Here is a 17,207-nt window from a genome sequence, read left to right on the forward strand (position 1 = left end):
TATATATATATATATATATATATATATATATATATATATATAAAAGTTTCCACATTTTTCATAATCCTAATGTGTTTCATAATGTGTGTTTTGTTTTAATTGTGTACAAGAAAATCTGAAGTGAAATGCATGAAGACGTGTTTGCCCAACTCATCTGTGTTTTTTATCCAATGCCTCAGTCATAGTACTTGCCATTTTCAGTCCAATGTCTGAGTTCAGCAGGACAACATTCTCCTTCCCTTCAAGAGCCCATCCTCCAGTTCTCGTGCCTGCAAATAGAATTAATTCTGCCAGCATTTTTTGCCAAAGAAATGCTACATAGTTTGAAAAGAAAATACAGCAAAGCAGTCACAAACAACATTTTAACTACAGCGCTTCCTTCAAAATGACAAACATAAAAAAAGAAAATAGAAAACATTAATAATACTAAAAGAAATAATAATAATGACTTTTTTTTTTCTTTTCTCTGTCCAAATAAAACTCAAAACTGGATCAGACTGAACTCAATGATCATAACCCATAGACAATAATCAGTTTGCGCAGCATTTGGCCTTGCAATCAGCAGACAGTGGCTCTTACACACAGCCATCATGTCTTGCAGGCCTCCCACCACCAAGTGGCATGAGGCCACAGTGACTTCAGAATATTTCTTACAACAGATTACTAAAATGATTACAAGCTAAAACCACACATTACACCCTCATGATCACTAAAATATGTAGGCACAACTACTGCCTCCACTTTATATGTCCTTGATTTAACATAAACGTGATCTATCAAAGTATCTTTTTCAGTAGTTGCTTCTCTAACCATTTGTAGATATCCTTTATCACAAACAAATTTTGTGATAGTTGATGACTTCAAAATATCATCATTAAAATCTCCAATCACTGCTATTGTGTCACTTTGTTTCTCAAGCCAATCAAGTAGTTTTCCTAAATTCTTTTTAAATAGTGAAAGAGGGTATAGTGGAGGTCGGTAAATTACCCCAAGAACCATGTTAAAACTACAAAACCGATACACTAAACACTCCAAATTCAGCTCTGGTTGCTGAAGTACTTGAAATTCTACATCATCTGCACAATAGATGCCAACACCACCGTGTTGTTGGTCTTGCAATGGAATCAATTCCGGATGCCTGCCAGTATACGACAAACATCGTGGACGGTTAGTGAAACTGTAACCATCTATTTTTACTGTATCCATTTGGGTTGAAGACACCCATGTTTCTGTAAGAGCAATGCATTTAGGTTTCCAATGTTCTGTATAACAGGCTAAATCTTTTACATGCCGATTCAAACTTTGCACATTCATTAGGAATACAGTAAAAACAAATGTGTTAAATCGATCCAATTGATTTGATTCAATAAAAAGAGGTGTCATACTCTGAAGTGCAACCAAAATGTCATCCTTACAATAAATCCTCTTTTCATCAAAATTTTGAATTGTCAATCCTAAAACACTTCTTACACGACTTATAGCCACATAAGCTTGTCCCGGTGCAAATATTTTACTAAAACAAACAACAGCTTCATCAACAGTTAGTCCTTGAACTTTGTGTACTGTACAAGCCCATGCCAATCTGAGTGGAAATTGTCGCCGCAATCCACCTTTAACGGTAGCTCGTTCCTCCTCAGGTGCAATGGGTGTGGATCCAGCCAAATCTGATGATGCATAGTGGTAGCTCTTCCTTTTCTGCATGCCTACACGATCATCATCAAATTTAACATAGACCACTTTAGGAAACTTGTCCTTTTCTGGTATTGATATTTCCATAACAGTACCACAAACGCCATTAACCAAACCATCGCTAACGTCCACATTTTTACACAACATAACACGCGCTCCTTTACCCAATAACAACACTTCTGACAAGCAAGTATTTGACGCTTTTGCATGATTTCCTACCAACAACCTCAATTTTCCTGTTTTTTTATCATTGACATAGTCCTGTGCCCCAATAGTTACAAATTCAGGACAAGTCTCATATAATCGATGAATATTGTGCTCATTTACTTGTTTATTGGTTGCGTATATGTGCAAGGCTGAGCTAACCTCACCTGTTTCACAACGTTTTAAAATCTGCAAATCATCAGCCAATAATGGTGTGCCTTTGGAACGAGTTCTCATCCTGTTTAGCAGTTGAGAAAACACAGAATCTTTTTGTCTAACTATTTCAGTTAAGTCTGCAATTTTAAATAAATCTGACCATATATTTGTGGCAACACCATCTGAATACAGTGGTTTACCTTTCACGGGAGGGAGCTGATAGAAATCACCGACCACAATTACACTAATATTACCATATGATTTTACGTTTTGTTTAATCTGACGCAGTCGACCATTAACATATGATAAGAGATTGTGATCAACCATTGATATTTCATCTATAATAAGAAGCTGAAGATCACAATATTTGACACGCAAGGTATTTAGCTTTTCTTCACTCAAAGGAGTATATGGTAAGCGTACATCCTTTCCAATAGAAAATGTGGTGTGGATTGTTGTTGCTTCTAAATTATATGCAGCAATGCCGGTGGGAGCTGTCAGTAGTACGCATGTGTTGTCAGGAGACTGACACACAGTGGACAATAATCGTTTTGATTCATATTCAATTGCCCTGATTAAATGACTTTTTCCTGTCCCAGCACCACCTGTGATAAAAATATGCAGTGGTTCAGGATTTTTTCCATTCACTTTGGCTAGACACCATTGCCTGATTTGATAAAAAACAGAGAACTGTTTTTCATTTAAAGATCTAATTAATGCAAGGCCTTCACTTCTAGTCATTTTTCCTTTCTCAAATACTGACAATTCTTTACACTGAAAACTTAAATCGGGGATTTGTTCCTGGTCACTGTTTTCTATTTCTCTTTCTTTTTGTAATTCCACGCATTCCAATCGTTCGAGTTCAACTTCGGGACACAATTCAGCCCATGCATCTTCCAGCATTACATCTCCAGTAACATTGTCAACAGCCTCAAAATGATCACATACCACCTCAAATTCACTCCTATTTAAATCTACAACAGACTTTACTGAATGCTTTGTTCCATCAACAAAACTAATGACACCAGTTCGATAAAAGTCACCAAAGGTTTCACAATGTACAGGTTTCAGTTCAGTATCAGAGCGATAAGGCAGAAATAGCTGCATTATGCTTTGATAAAACTTTTCTGGCTCTTTTGTTTCAGAGAAACGCGCATAACGAACAACTGCTGGTTTTGACCGAGTTCTTTTCGCAACAAACCCAAAATCCTTATTCAATTTAACTGAATTTCTACTCTTCTCATTTTTGGACAAAACACGATACTCTGAAACAAACTTGGCCAGGCACATATCGGGAAACACATCATCATTTGGCCTATTCTTATAACGGTCAACTATACCAGTCATCCACATGTCTTCTGGGGTAAGATCCTGTAATGTAGCCTTTTGTTTCAAAACAGAAATGGGTAAACTCATTTTCACAATATTATCACCTGTTGGAATAAAAACAACTTTCCGAGAACACTCCTTTAAATGCATGTTGGTGAGTCTATATACTGCTTCCTGAGCACAAACATCGCGATTATGCAAATAGACACTACCAAGTCTCTTTAAAGCTTCTTTAGCACTAACATTGCCTTCTTTGGCTGCTTCTCTTTGTGCATTTCCTAGAAGAAGACCAATTTCACGTTCACTTTTTGACATATAAGATACTATATAAACACAGCATGCATATGCATCGACGCAATACTGGATATCAATATTTGCATTCCAAGCTTTTAACAGTGGTCTACTATATTGATTGATCCAGATTTCATTAATTTGCCTTTTCAACACCACATGTGTATTCCTACTAAGTCGTTTATATGCCGTTTCAAATAAGCCTTGACTAATGCACAAGCCTTCAAACATTTCTTCCACGGTATTGTATGGACAGTTGTCAACTGAAATGGCATTCTTTATCTTTGTTAAAATATCGCTTGCTACATCTCTGTCCATTTGTTCCAAAAGTGTCTTATTCTCATCAACACATTGACAATCTGCACTACCATCAGTTTTATCCAAATTGCATTTACAAGTCTTGACCGGATCTTGATATTTTTCACCACGACAAATAAAAGTGCAGCAAGATGCAGGCCGAGGGAAATTAAAACGACAAACAGTTTTTTTCTTTTTACAAGTTTTTGAATGTCGTTTTGAATGCTGTTGTACAGATGTAACTACTTCAGACAATGTGTCTTCTTCAGATGGAATTTCACATGTCACATACTCATCAATAAACGCAATAACCTCTTCATCCGTGTTCTTGTCCAAAATTGGAGCACCGGAAATCCAAAATAGACAATGGCAATGAGGAGAACCACGCTGCTGGAATTCTACACGATAATAGTAGTCTTCGATTTTTCCGATCGGATTAGCAGGAGACATGAGGACTTCTCTTAGAAAAACATGCCATCTAAAATCAAACATTCTAGCAGCAGTAACAGGGTTTCGACGCAACAATTCACACTTCTCTGCCCATTGCAACTGTTCCAAAGTCTGTGTTCGCCCTTCCTGCTTTAAGATGCTATAAAGCAGATTAGTCCATCTCATATCTGCAGACGAAAACGAGGCAAACCATGTGGGTTTCCCCAACATTCTAACACAAGCTAGCAAGTCGCGTTGAGCAGTCTGCCAGAAAGCTGGTGTGCCTCGAATAGGTTTCAAGAAACGATAACCATCATCAAACTGTAATAACTTATTTATAGAGTTTTCATCCCTCAAAACCTCACTCATATTTTGAGATGTACAACTTGTACCTTTACGTAAAGCTACTGACACTTTAGACACAACCTGCTCAAGTTCTGACATGTACTGTGCAAAGAATATATATTCCACATTACGCGCAAACCTACCATCAGCATGAAGAAGTCTGTTATTAAAATAACGACTCAAAGTCAAATGATACTGCCGCTTTTCATGGTATGTGTTACAACCCGATGGGAACAATACAGGGAAACATTTTGCTTCGTTAGTACAATCAGAAAGCAGTTTTATAGGGTTATTATTTTCACTTGGTGCGACATTCAACACATTATCAACATACAGATCCAATGCTTCTTGTCCTATATCTACGGGCATAAGACAAGTGTCCTGGAACATGCAGTGTTGCTGTCTGTCATGTAAAAGGTCATCATCATTTTCATCTATGGACATGTCCTCATCTTGTTCTTTAACATTATTATTTTTTAAAACAGAATTATCATTTTCCTGAGAAAACTCATTGATCCAAGATTCATTGAACTCTACATTTTTATAATGAAAGTTACAATGTTTCAAGTAACAAAGAGCTTCCTGGACATGCATTGAGTCAACATACTGATAATCATAATGACCTTTGTATGTCAATTTACGCTTTAACTTAACAGGTAACAAAGACCCTTCCATATTACTACGTGGCAGCATACTGCAGGTTTCAACAACATTTGCAGGGACGCAAGTAACGGGACCATGCACTCCATTTTGTCCACCTTTGGGCAAAGCCAACATTTTCATAAATGGAATATGTAAAGCTATTAAATGTTGTTCCAAGCTATTCAAGCATGCCAACTGAGGAGGGATGTCATCAACAGTCAAATTATTGCATGAACTTTCTGGGGGCATTTGACCTTTGCTAATTTTGTTATGACAACAATAACAGATATACAACTTATTTCGACAGGTTTTGAGATTGCATGGCGATATGCACGCATCATTGCATATATGTATATAATCATGACTTATACATCTATCTGCGATTAAAGACATTTCTTTAGTTTTCCTGTAGGAATCTTTGCAACAATTCAACACCTGATGTTTGAATAACAACCGAAAGCACACGCAACACACAAAATTGGGCCCCTCTTTTACTTTGTCCAAAAACTTTGCAACAACAAAATCAAACTCCTTTGACTTTATTTTAATGTGCTGTCTTTTTAGCTCTACAAGTGATTGTATGTGCATCCTATGTTGTGGATTAAGGTTTTGCTGTCTACTTAAGTATTTCACTTTTTCGCGATGATTTTCATCTTTATTATATTTCGTAATACTCATTTGCTTAACTTTTTCGCAATGATTTTCATCTGTATTATATTTCGTAATACTCATTTGCTTAACTTTTTCGCGATGATTTTTATCTTTATTATATTTCGTAATACTCATTTGCTTAACTTTTTCGCGATGATTTTCATCTTTATTATATTTCGTAATACTCATTTGCTTAACTTTTTCGCGATGATTTTCATCTTTATTATATTTCGTAATACTCATTTGCTTAACTTTTTCGCGATGATTTTCATCTTTATTATATTTCGTAATACTCATTTGCTTAACTTTTTCGCGATGATTTTCATCTTTATTATATTTCGTAATACTCATTTGCTTAACTTTTTCGCGATGAAGTTTGTCTTGATTATATTTAGTAATGCTGATTTTCTTAAGGTTTTTTTGGAAAATCTCATCATCACAATATCTATTTCTAAACCAAAGTTTTTTTTGTTCTCTGTATAGCAAATTTCTCTTATACGTATTTCTTTTATTAGATTTAAATTTTTCCCTATATACCATTTCAGATCTATATTTAATGGTTTGTCTCTGATTCTTTTTGTGTCTTAAATACATAGAAAAACTGTATTTTGCTTTACCGCTTAAAACAGTTTGCTTTACATTTTGCTGGACTTCCGTAGATCTTGTATGCATGTGTTGTGTCTTTAACAAAACATTTTCTTCACATAGTTCAAAGCAAGAGTCTTTATCACCTTGCTTTGCACAAATAACAACGTCAAAATGCTCATCACACTTCTGCAAATATATAGCTTCAGTCAAATGACTACTATTTGAATTATATTTTGTCCACTGAGTGCCATTAAATACATATATATCCAGTCCTAACATATTGGCGGCAGAAATAAACTCAATTTCGGTAGCACAGTGACCCACGTACTTCATCTGTGACTGGTTAACATATTCTGTCACAGAAGCAAAACGTTTTTCCAAATATTTTTCACATTCTTCATTGTTATTGGTCATGTGTGAAATAACAGCGAGTCTAATTTTACGGTGATTTCTTTCAGAACCACTAAGTGCATAGGCTACAGCTCTGAAAAAACTGTTCCCATCATTTATAATATTTTTAGTCTTGCACACATTTCCCAAAGGCCCACGCAATGTTACGTTTTGAAAATTATGTTCTGCAAAGTCTATTTTTAAATTCTTACACAGAGTTTTAGCAGTAAATTCAGAGATGGGAGTAAATAGTGAAATATATTGGAAATCTTGTAAATTACCCACGCACTCGTCTTCAATGGAATTCTCAGTTTTTACTGTCTTCATAGGCGCAATTTTTTGTCCTGTTTTAGCTTGCCGAGTTTTATATTCACCAGAAACATCTCTATTCATGCAATAACCATAACATGTTTGTGACTGAGGCTGCTTCACACAAGTAACTGTCTCATAATGATTACCGCTAATATTTTGTAAATAGAGACCATGATTAGACAAACTACTCAAAGAACAGTATTCAAGCCATTTATCATCACAAAATGTGAAAATATTAACACCAAAATAATCAGCTGCAGCTTGAATCTCTACTTCAGTTGCCCAACTGCCAACATATTGCATCCTTGAATCGGCAATGTATTGTGATATGGAAGAATACTCACTTCTTAAAATACTATCATACATGTGAGAATTCCTTTGTAACCAGTTTACAACAGCAAGCCTAATTTTGCGATGATTTTTCTGGGTGCCACTGATGGCTTGACTAAGTGCTCTAAAAAAGCAGTTTCCATCTCCAACAATTTTTTCTATCATACACGGAACACCCAGTTCTCCAGCCACACAAGATACAGAATTTGACAGTTGATACTCCACATTCAACTTTCCACACAGTGACCGTGCAATGTCTTCAGAAACAGGTTTAAAATATAACACCTTACTTTGGGCACCAGTAACAACTACATCATCATCATCCATGTCTGACATGTCAAGTTGGGATGAATGTCCTACACAATAATCTTCCTGCATATCAACACTTGTAAAGGTCTGATCAAAAACACCACTGCTTTCTGGAACAGCAGCTCCATGTTCAGATGGAATTTTACTTGTGTCAATCTGAACAATATGAACTCCACTGATCTCAAATAATTTGGGAGTGTCATTGAGTTCACCGGAAAATCTTTTAATGTACACAAAGACTTGATCAAGAGTATTGAAGTAAAGGACAACACTTTTTCCATTTTCATGTACCATACCGTCGGTGTTACGTGCATGAGAGTCTACAACAGCATAACGTCCATTATAACTAATAAGGGCACAAGTACTGCCACTTATTGTAATAAAGCTGGTTTCATATTTTGCACACATCTTACTGAGTCCATCCCAAAGACTAGTGTGTACACCTGCATCAATAAACTGTCCTTGTAGTATATCCACATCTCCAGCAACATAGTCCCCATAATCATACTCAAAACTTTGCCCATCAACATATATCTTTTTAGGCAAGTCTGGAACAGAGAGAAGCTCACTTCCACCACTGATTAAATTGTTATCACGCAAAAATGTATATAGCTCATCACCCAAAACAACTACATCATCCAATATGTCAGTATTCCACGAAAAAACGCTGTCCACTGTATGCTTTGTTAAAGCAACAGCACTTATGGCTGCACACTGAAGTCCAGCATATTTAAACCGATCATCACCCTGATGAAACGATCCACAGAGTGATGCAACATGGCTACTTGCATCTGTAGCCTGTCTGTCAGCAGTGACTGCTGCACATGTCTGCACATTACTGTACATCTCTTGTACAGTAATAGCACAGATGCCATACTGGGTCGCATTTAATGATTCCCTGAGGTTAATAAAGTGAATCATTAAATCATTTAAACACGTGTTAAACACCACTACCGATGTACCAGATTCTGATGCTAACCCCTGTGAATTCCGAGTTCCACAGTCCACAACAACAAAGTAGTCTCCGTGCTGGATTACCAAGATAATTGCACCATGAAGATTAAAGATACACATTCCATCTCTCAACAAGTACTTATTTAGTCTTTCATACAGTTCCTCCTCCTTCTGAAAATTAAATGTCCCAAACACCATGCTACCAGTTACTACTTTCCACTTTCTACCAAAAATAGTCTGATCTTCAACCAGCTTGCACAACTCTGGCTTTGGGCCTCTGTATGGTCTTTCTCCAGCAACATATTCCGCCAACTTCTGACCTACTACACCAACTTCATCTACATCCGACGTCTTCCAGGTACAAATGGGAGAAATGTGGTGTTTTATCGCTGCTACAACACTACATGACATTAAAGTATGATGACTACACGGATTACTACCAAAAAATGTCCCTGGAACAAGAGGCAGTGGAAGCTCCGTTGAACACCTGCAAGGAAGAGGGTTAACAGCCAGACCTTTGGGTGATGTCTGAGTACGCTGGAAATCACCCATCTCCTCAGGCGTCTGGAATGAAAATATGAAAAACATGAGATTTCTAAATCTTCATTTGGTAAAGGCCCTTCCCTAAATCTGATTTCATTAGCAGAACTGAAACAAAGAACTATTTCAATCAAATTAAAACAAATAATCCACATTGTGCTAATGTTTCATTTAAGTCTGTTCTATACAAGATATATATGTAAACCAAACAAGAAATTATTTAAGAATATTGTAGTGAAATTCCACTACAATATGGATGGGTTTAAGCGAAGTCTAATTGTTGCCTACAAATATGACAGGAAACTTGAAATTTCCCTCAGTCTAAATTTGCTGCAGCAAGTCACACATTCTGGTTCTCTTTCAAAAAGTTATTATAAAGTATATTACAAAGCTTACTGAGAAATAATTATTTTGTGTTAAATGAAAAAAAATTGTTTTTTATAGTATTTATCGTAAATCACTCCTATAAAACTTTTGACTTTATAGCAAATGGCCTTTTTTGACCAATAATAGTCCAGTTAACGATTAATTACTAATTCAAATAATTCAGAAAAATAATTCATTGTGAGCAATCAATTAATGGCTTGAGCCTTAATTGTTAATTTAAACTGTTACTTTTATTACAATATGTCCCTAAAAAAATACATCCATCCATCTTCTTCCACTTATCTGGGGTCGGGTCACAGGTGTAGCAGCTTCAGAGGGGAGGCCTTGAAAAATTTCTACATTTAAAGATTCAATCTCTCCTGACTGCAAATTAATCCCCTTTTATGCACAACAGATTTATTACATCAGCCAATGACAATAATTTTTAACAGAAATTCTGAATTATGTTATGAAAATTCTAGAACACTGAAAAGAACACTCAGACATTTTTTATTAATACACACTGCAGGACACATTACTATACAGACCCCCTGACCAGCCGGACTCTCCAAAGCACAGGCAGGACCCACAGCAGAACAATCCGACGCCACACGAGGACAGGCAGGACGCGCATCAGACACAAAAATCCTGGATCGCTTAGGCCCAACCTATAAATAAATGACACAAAAACATAACATCAAGCTGATGTTACACAATATGAATAAAGATGCTATATCAAAGTTTTCAATAAAACACTTGACACTGTTCAACATTCATTATTAATTACACAATTAACTTCAATATGCAAATCACTTACAGTGTTTTCAGCCAACAATAATTCCGCACCTCTGGCAGGAGTTGCACAAGATGCAGCTGAAACCTAAAGGAGAAATTAAGAAATGAACAGTTAAATAAAATAAAGTCATCTGCACTAGAAACTATTAATTAGCTTATGCTTTTACAAACCTTCTGTCTCACACGCCTAGACTTTGAGACAGATGGTTTTATTGGATGTTCCACAGGCTTTGTCTGTAATATCACAAACAACATTTAAGATTTGTTACTTATAAAAGCAAATAATGACTCTGTTAATAGTTGACGTATTTTGCTAATTACCTCAGTGCCTGTGCAAACATCTTGAGTGGCCGATGGAGAGACTGTTTCCATGGCAACCAAAATAGCAGGTGAGAAACAAACAGGATTGGATGGAATGACACACTCCGAAAAAGCCACAGGAGAGTGTTCCCTCTATAAGACCAAAATATTTATTATTAAAATACCAGTGACATTGAAAATTATGTCATACATAGCTGCAAGCCTCACGCACCTGGTGATGAACCACTCTTTTCTTGGGTGATTCTCCCGAGAGGTTCCTCTACAAAGGTAGATCACATAAGATTTTTAGGATGACTAGCCAAAATGAAACATCTCTCTTCCACACCAAGCAAAAATAAAAGACTCAAACCTTCCTGCCGGATCTCACGAGCGTCCATTCCGTAGGGAGTGGAGAAGAAGGACGAGAACGCTCCTCTCCCTTAACCAACACACGGGGCACAAACCTCGATTTGTAAGGAGGAGTTGCCTGACTCTGGACCAGTGGCTTTGGTGCTGACAACTCCATGAACTCATAGGCAAACATCCAAATCAGATGATTAAGGATGTGCATCCCGTGGTTGTCACTAAGGTGGATCTGCACACATCAAGAACAATCAGATAAAACCAACATTTTATTTAATTGCCATATTGTTCCTTACTGTGTTTAAAATGAACATGTACTCACGCCATCAGGACACCACAGATCAAGATCGTCCAGAGGAAAGTAGTCAGCAACTTCATAATATGGAATCCCTGAAAACATCATGTCAAGATGAAAAGAAATGATCAAACATTCACCAAAAGTATAACAAAAAGATATGCAATACATTTACCAAACAATGAGAAATATTTTAATACTTACCTAGCTTTGCCGACCGGCGATGGAATTCTTGCTGAAACACGGTCTGCTTTTCTCTGGACTCAGTCAAGCGGGGAACAAAGCCGGTACAAAATACCTAGACAAATAACTTGTTTAGTAATTTATATTACCTATTAACCTATTAAGAAAATGGTGTTTTGTGTATTTCTCGATTCCGGTCCTTAGTGACCATTGCTCTGCATGTTTTAGATGTATGTCTGATGTTAAATACCTAAAATATGCAGGGCAGTAGTCTCTGTGAACCAGCATGGAGAACCACTACTTTTTAAATCAACTCTGGTTATTACCTTAGACCAACGACTACGCACAGCCAACAGGTACCGCTCAAATTCCTGTCCGGCTTCTTCTGGGTGACGACTGGCCGTAAGGTTGTTTGATGGAGCCATGATGCAGACAGCATCAGGCTCCCGAGGTATGACAGCGTTCAACACCTCGAGACGCAAGTCAGCTGCAGAAGCACCAGGAGTGGACATGAACCCAAACTGGATGTCACCACTTGCCATCACAACAACGCCGTCCACAAATGAACGCAAATGGGACGCACCGATCACAAGAACAAACTAAAATAGAAAAGACACAGCATGATAAGAATTACACCTACATATTCTATATCAAATCATTGCTGATTTTACATACTTTCTTATCGGACGTTCCCTCAGGAATGACCAACTTGTGACAGTGGTTAGTCACATCACTAGTTGGCCATGTTTTAACTTTGTGGCGCAAACCCGTGCCACGCACTGTTAAATAACAAAAATCCAAAAAGAAACAAAATCAGATGAAGAAATATAGACCATGTACTCTGGATATTTCATTTACATCAAAATAAGACATTCAATTTAAAGAAATGTAATTACTCTGACCTGGAACAAAATCGCTGGAGGCCTTGGGTATCCCAACACGTCCAAGCCGGACTGCCTCTACTCTCTTTTTTGCAGCTTCCGAACGGCGGTGGGACTTTCCTCGAGGCATCTACATTTCAAAATGAAATTGATAATAACAACTATATATATATATATATATATATATATATATATATATTAGGGCTGGGCAACGATTAAAATATTTAATTGCAATTAATCGCATAATTTGCCTGATTAATCAGGACAGCAGTGGTTACAACTAACTTGTTTCTGTCATATTTGACATCATTTTGGAGTCAGTGGGTCACATGACCTGGAAGCTATTGAAGAAATATCACACTTTTCTATAATAAAAATCCTTTAAAAATAAAAAAAGGCTTAAAATGGTATACAAATGAGTATGCCCCATCTGGCTAGAATAGTAGAACAATTTGACATACATTTGGAGTCATTGAGTCACATGACCTGGAAGCTATTGAAGAAATATCACATTTTTTCAATATAAAAATTCTTTAAAAATAGAAAAAGTCTTAAAATTGGATAAAAATGAATGTGCCCGATCAAGCTAATGTAGTAGAACAATTTGACATAGATTTTAAGTCAGTGGGTCACATGACCTGGAAGCTATTGAAAAAATATCACATTTCTCTATAATAAAAATTCTTTAAAAATAAACAAAGTCTTAAAATGGGATAAAAATTAGTGTGCCTTACAGATGTTATTTATTGGCATAATTTCCTATTAGTTTTGTCTTAGCTGGTGACTAGATAAGGAATTTATTGATTTTTATTTGTCAAGAGTGCTTGGTTCAAAACTTTTTTACGGTCCCTAACTGCACCACCGCGTGTGGGAGGAGGGAACAGCTGACAGACGTTGGCCGAAATCGGAGTCCTTCAACCGGATCAACCGTGAGCTAGATCCCGCTGACTCCGCGGAGCTTGAATGTCCAATGTCCAATATCAAAACAACTTCACCGCTGTTTTGAGCGCTGACGGAAAATATATACCGGAAGCACTGTTGGCTTCTGGGTCTTGTTGTTCTTTTGACTTGCATTATAGTTTAGGTTTCTTGAAAAAAAAACTACAAAATGGCGGCGATGAACCTACATTTTTGATTCTCCATATTATTAAATTTTTTGGCATCTATCCTAGTTTATTGTACCTGCTATTGGTTTACTCCCGCACCCGTTGATATTTAATCCTGTACCGTCCCAAATGCGTGATATTTACTGTTGAGTCCCATCCAGCGTGATTCCCGTGGATATCACGGACCCGCAGGATTCCCGACAAAATGTCAGCCTCTAGTGTGCAACCGGCAGCAAAACAACTCGTAAGCATTGTTTAGATTTAAAAAATAAACTAACTAACACGCTCTAATTCATCCATTTTGTCACAAGAGTTACCGAAAACAGTACTGTTTTTACTTACCAGCGTGACCCGGATGTAGCGCGGATGTAGTTCGTGACGTCACGCGTGAACTCGTACACACACACATATATATATATATATATATATATATAAAATCTGCGATTATAAGTGAATAAGCAGTTGACTTTGTGTTGTGCCTTTTTGTAATTAAGGGAAATAACATTAAACAACTACATACTCTCTGTTTTCTTTTAATTGAGACATTTTGTAAGAATTAAACAGCCGCAAAACGTAGCAGTTAACACCCTGAATGCTTTGATAATAGCTACGAGCTACGAACACTAGCACCACTTTAAATAGAAATAAGGATACTTGAAATACGACAGGCCCCACAGACAGAACCAAAACAATTCAGAATGAGGGGGGAAACACTTAACTCCTGATTAAAATTAGCAACTACAAATTTTAACGAACCGCATGTTTGGCTGCGGTGCGCGCTCTCGACACACGTCGGGACAACTTCGATCAAGCCAGGCCCTCGTAACCGATGTTAAACAAATCTTCCAGGCTTACATTTATTCACATCAGTAGCAGATATTACAAGACCTAGCCTGAAGCTACATTATGTTACTACCGTGAATGCAATGGTTTATATTATGGGCGAAATACAGCACTGTATTTTAACAAACTTCACAGTCATAACATCTTTATTAAACATATACAAAACTTACCTCAACGGAAAAGTCTTCAAAGCAATCTTCAAGTTCAAATTTGAGATTATGTGAAAACTCACGATACTCACTCAAAGGGGGTCTTTGAGAGAATAATTCAAATCTTGATGTACGTAAAGTTAGCGACGTCAAGCAACCAATCAGATTAAAATATAAACCAACCAATAGAGTTGCAGACAAGGTCACTGCGTATGACGTCGTAGGACCTTTACGTCTCACGCAGTGGTTCACGGTCATACGTGAAGTACACAGCGCTGTGGGCCAGAATCTGTAGGACGTCTCCCAAAGAGCTTTCATATTAACAGTCAGGGGGCAACTTTCTTGCACTGGGATAATGTGCAACATATATCAGTGATCTCAAAACACCAAGATTCCCACGTTTTCACCTGCACATTAATAAATTAAATATGATAAAAAAAAAAAATCTAAACTGTTGCTCTTCGGTCCAAGAGGTCACGTGATTCGAATTTTGCTGCTCAGCCAATCACAGCAAGGCGACTTGTCAGCAAGGCGACTGTTACCAGATCATCATGGCTACCCCCGTAAAATGTTCGTCAGTAATATATTTCCAGAAAAACAGCCCAATAATAACATTTTCTGGTGCCGGTTTGCAAAGATCTTGATGGCGAGGAAAAAGAAACAGCCCAGTCTATCTATCCTTTTTCCGACACGCTTAGAGTTGTGTGACATCAACATTTATACCAAACTTACTTTAGTCTGTTCCCACTTGGTCCTTCACTGAAACTTTAACTAAACTTCACATTAAACTACCTTTTACCCTAGAGGGGTCATCTTGTTTGACATGTTACAAAAAGGGCAAATGAATCCATTCACAAAAGTAGAACTATTTTCTTTAATACAACAATTTAAAAAACTGATAAAATTTACATTTTACAAATTTGAACAAAAATTCTGAACTTAAAGAAAAAAACATTAATTATCAGCCGTCCAGTTCAGGTTGTCAACATCCACCTCCGCCACTGTTTGGCAGGCTGCATCACTTTTTTCTGAAACATTTTAGCATAAAAAAACAATATAAGAACACATATACCAATTCCAACTGGATATAGTAAAATAAACAAATTCTCAGGACAATCCACACCATGAACAATAAAAATAACAATAAATACTCATACATTGAATATGAAGGAATAACTAGTAGAACCTCACTAGCTTAATGACTTATACAATCATTATTTCACATCTAAATGAGAGAATGAATGTCATTATTTTGTGCAGCTCAATCTTTAATTTCATATATAAATATTTTGGATTTTTTAATCAAAAGTGAATCTATTTCCTTTTATTCACAATGCATTTGTTAAAATAACAAAAATAACAAACCATCCAAGAACAAAAAATACTTTCTATATAGACTACAAATACATCATGATATACATTATATCATATCCATTCATCCATCCTTTTTCTGACCCGCTTAATCCCTCATGGGGTCGCACAGGGTGCTGATGCCTATCTCCAGCGTTCACTGGGCGAGAGGTGGGGTACACCCTGGACAGGTCACCAGTCCATCGCAGGGCAACACAGAGACAGACAGGACAAACAACCATTCACACACACACCCATGCCTAAGGACAGTTTAGAGAAGCCAATTATCCTAACAGTCATGTTTTAGGACTGTGGGAGGAAGCCGCACTACCCAGATATAACTCACACATACACAGGGAGAACATGCAAACTCCATGCAGAAAGACCCAGGATTGGATTTGAACCCAGAACCTTCTTTCTGCAAGAAGTGCTACCCTTATAATATCATATGCTAATTAATATTAAAATATAAAACAGAAATAAAACCAATAATCAACATGATATATTACAAATATATACCTACCATCATCATAAAAGGCTTCACAGCTTTCTAACTTTTCAATTTCTCTGTGAGCAGCAACCAATTTTTCCTTCACTGTATCTAATTCCTTCTGGAGAAACTTAATTTTGTTCTCCGCCGCCCTCAGCTGCCGGCCTCTCTTCTCAACCATTTCCAGAGTTAACTGGAAAGCCCCATGCACACTCTGTTGCACTTCTTCCCGAGAAGCATTTGCATCTGTGCAATGGTACTGTAAGAAAAAAAAAAGAACTGTTAAACATATTTTACAATGAAAACTAATACTTAACTGAAAAGCACTATAAATAATAAAACCTGTTGAACAACTAATATGGAGACTATTCCATCACTCTAAATGCTTAATACCACACATGCTTACTTTGTGAACTAGTTTAAAACACAGAAAACATCTAAAGATAACTTAAAATGTCACACAAAAAATAAAGCAATGATTTAAGAAAGTCAGACATTAAATGTGTGACAACTGACTATACAGTTGCAATGTCTATAAGAAAAAGAAAATAAGTTTACTCAGAGCTGCTAGAAAATCACTTTGTTGAATGAAGTGGGGGAAAAAAAGTCATTGTGCATGTGAAGAAAACA

The 17,207-nt window shown here is 36.8% G+C and overlaps 2 protein-coding genes across 2 annotated transcripts; both read right to left on the minus strand.

The window, feature by feature from the left end:
- Positions 1-417: 417 nt before the first annotated feature.
- On the minus strand, positions 418-9,527 carry LOC118561965. Its single transcript, XM_036134229.1, has one exon. It carries the CDS (start codon positions 9,502-9,504, stop codon positions 673-675), a length of 8,832 nt encoding a protein of 2,943 aa, XP_035990122.1. The 5' UTR covers positions 9,505-9,527; the 3' UTR covers positions 418-672.
- Positions 9,528-9,892: 365 nt separating this feature from the next.
- On the minus strand, positions 9,893-14,822 carry LOC118561966. Its single transcript, XM_036134230.1, has 12 exons — positions 14,759-14,822; positions 12,661-12,769; positions 12,434-12,537; positions 12,085-12,357; positions 11,780-11,873; positions 11,603-11,670; positions 11,288-11,512; positions 11,150-11,197; positions 10,939-11,070; positions 10,789-10,851; positions 10,640-10,702; positions 9,893-10,490 (listed from the first exon to the last, which is right to left on the minus strand). The coding sequence occupies exons 2-12, from the start codon at positions 12,767-12,769 to the stop codon at positions 10,290-10,292; spliced, it is 1,380 nt and encodes a 459-aa protein (XP_035990123.1). The 5' UTR covers positions 14,759-14,822; the 3' UTR covers positions 9,893-10,289.
- Positions 14,823-17,207: the final 2,385 nt, after the last annotated feature.

The sequence above is a fragment of the Fundulus heteroclitus genome, unplaced genomic scaffold (assembly GCF_011125445.2).
Source record: "Fundulus heteroclitus isolate FHET01 unplaced genomic scaffold, MU-UCD_Fhet_4.1 scaffold_77, whole genome shotgun sequence".
Taxonomy (NCBI): domain Eukaryota; kingdom Metazoa; phylum Chordata; class Actinopteri; order Cyprinodontiformes; family Fundulidae; genus Fundulus; species Fundulus heteroclitus.

Coding starts and splice junctions, on each gene's coding strand:
- LOC118561965 (XM_036134229.1), bottom strand. CDS start 9,504: ATGTTTTTCATATTTTCATTCCAGACGCCTGAGGAGATGGGTGATTTC.
- LOC118561966 (XM_036134230.1), bottom strand. CDS start 12,769: ATGCCTCGAGGAAAGTCCCACCGCCGTTCGGAAGCTGCAAAAAAGAGA. Junction 12,538..12,660: donor CTCCAGCGATTTTGTTCCAG/GTCAGAGTAATT, acceptor GTTATTTAACAG/TGCGTGGCACGGGTTTGCGC. Junction 10,852..10,938: donor ATGTTTGCACAGGCACTGAG/GTAATTAGCAAA, acceptor GTGATATTACAG/ACAAAGCCTGTGGAACATCC.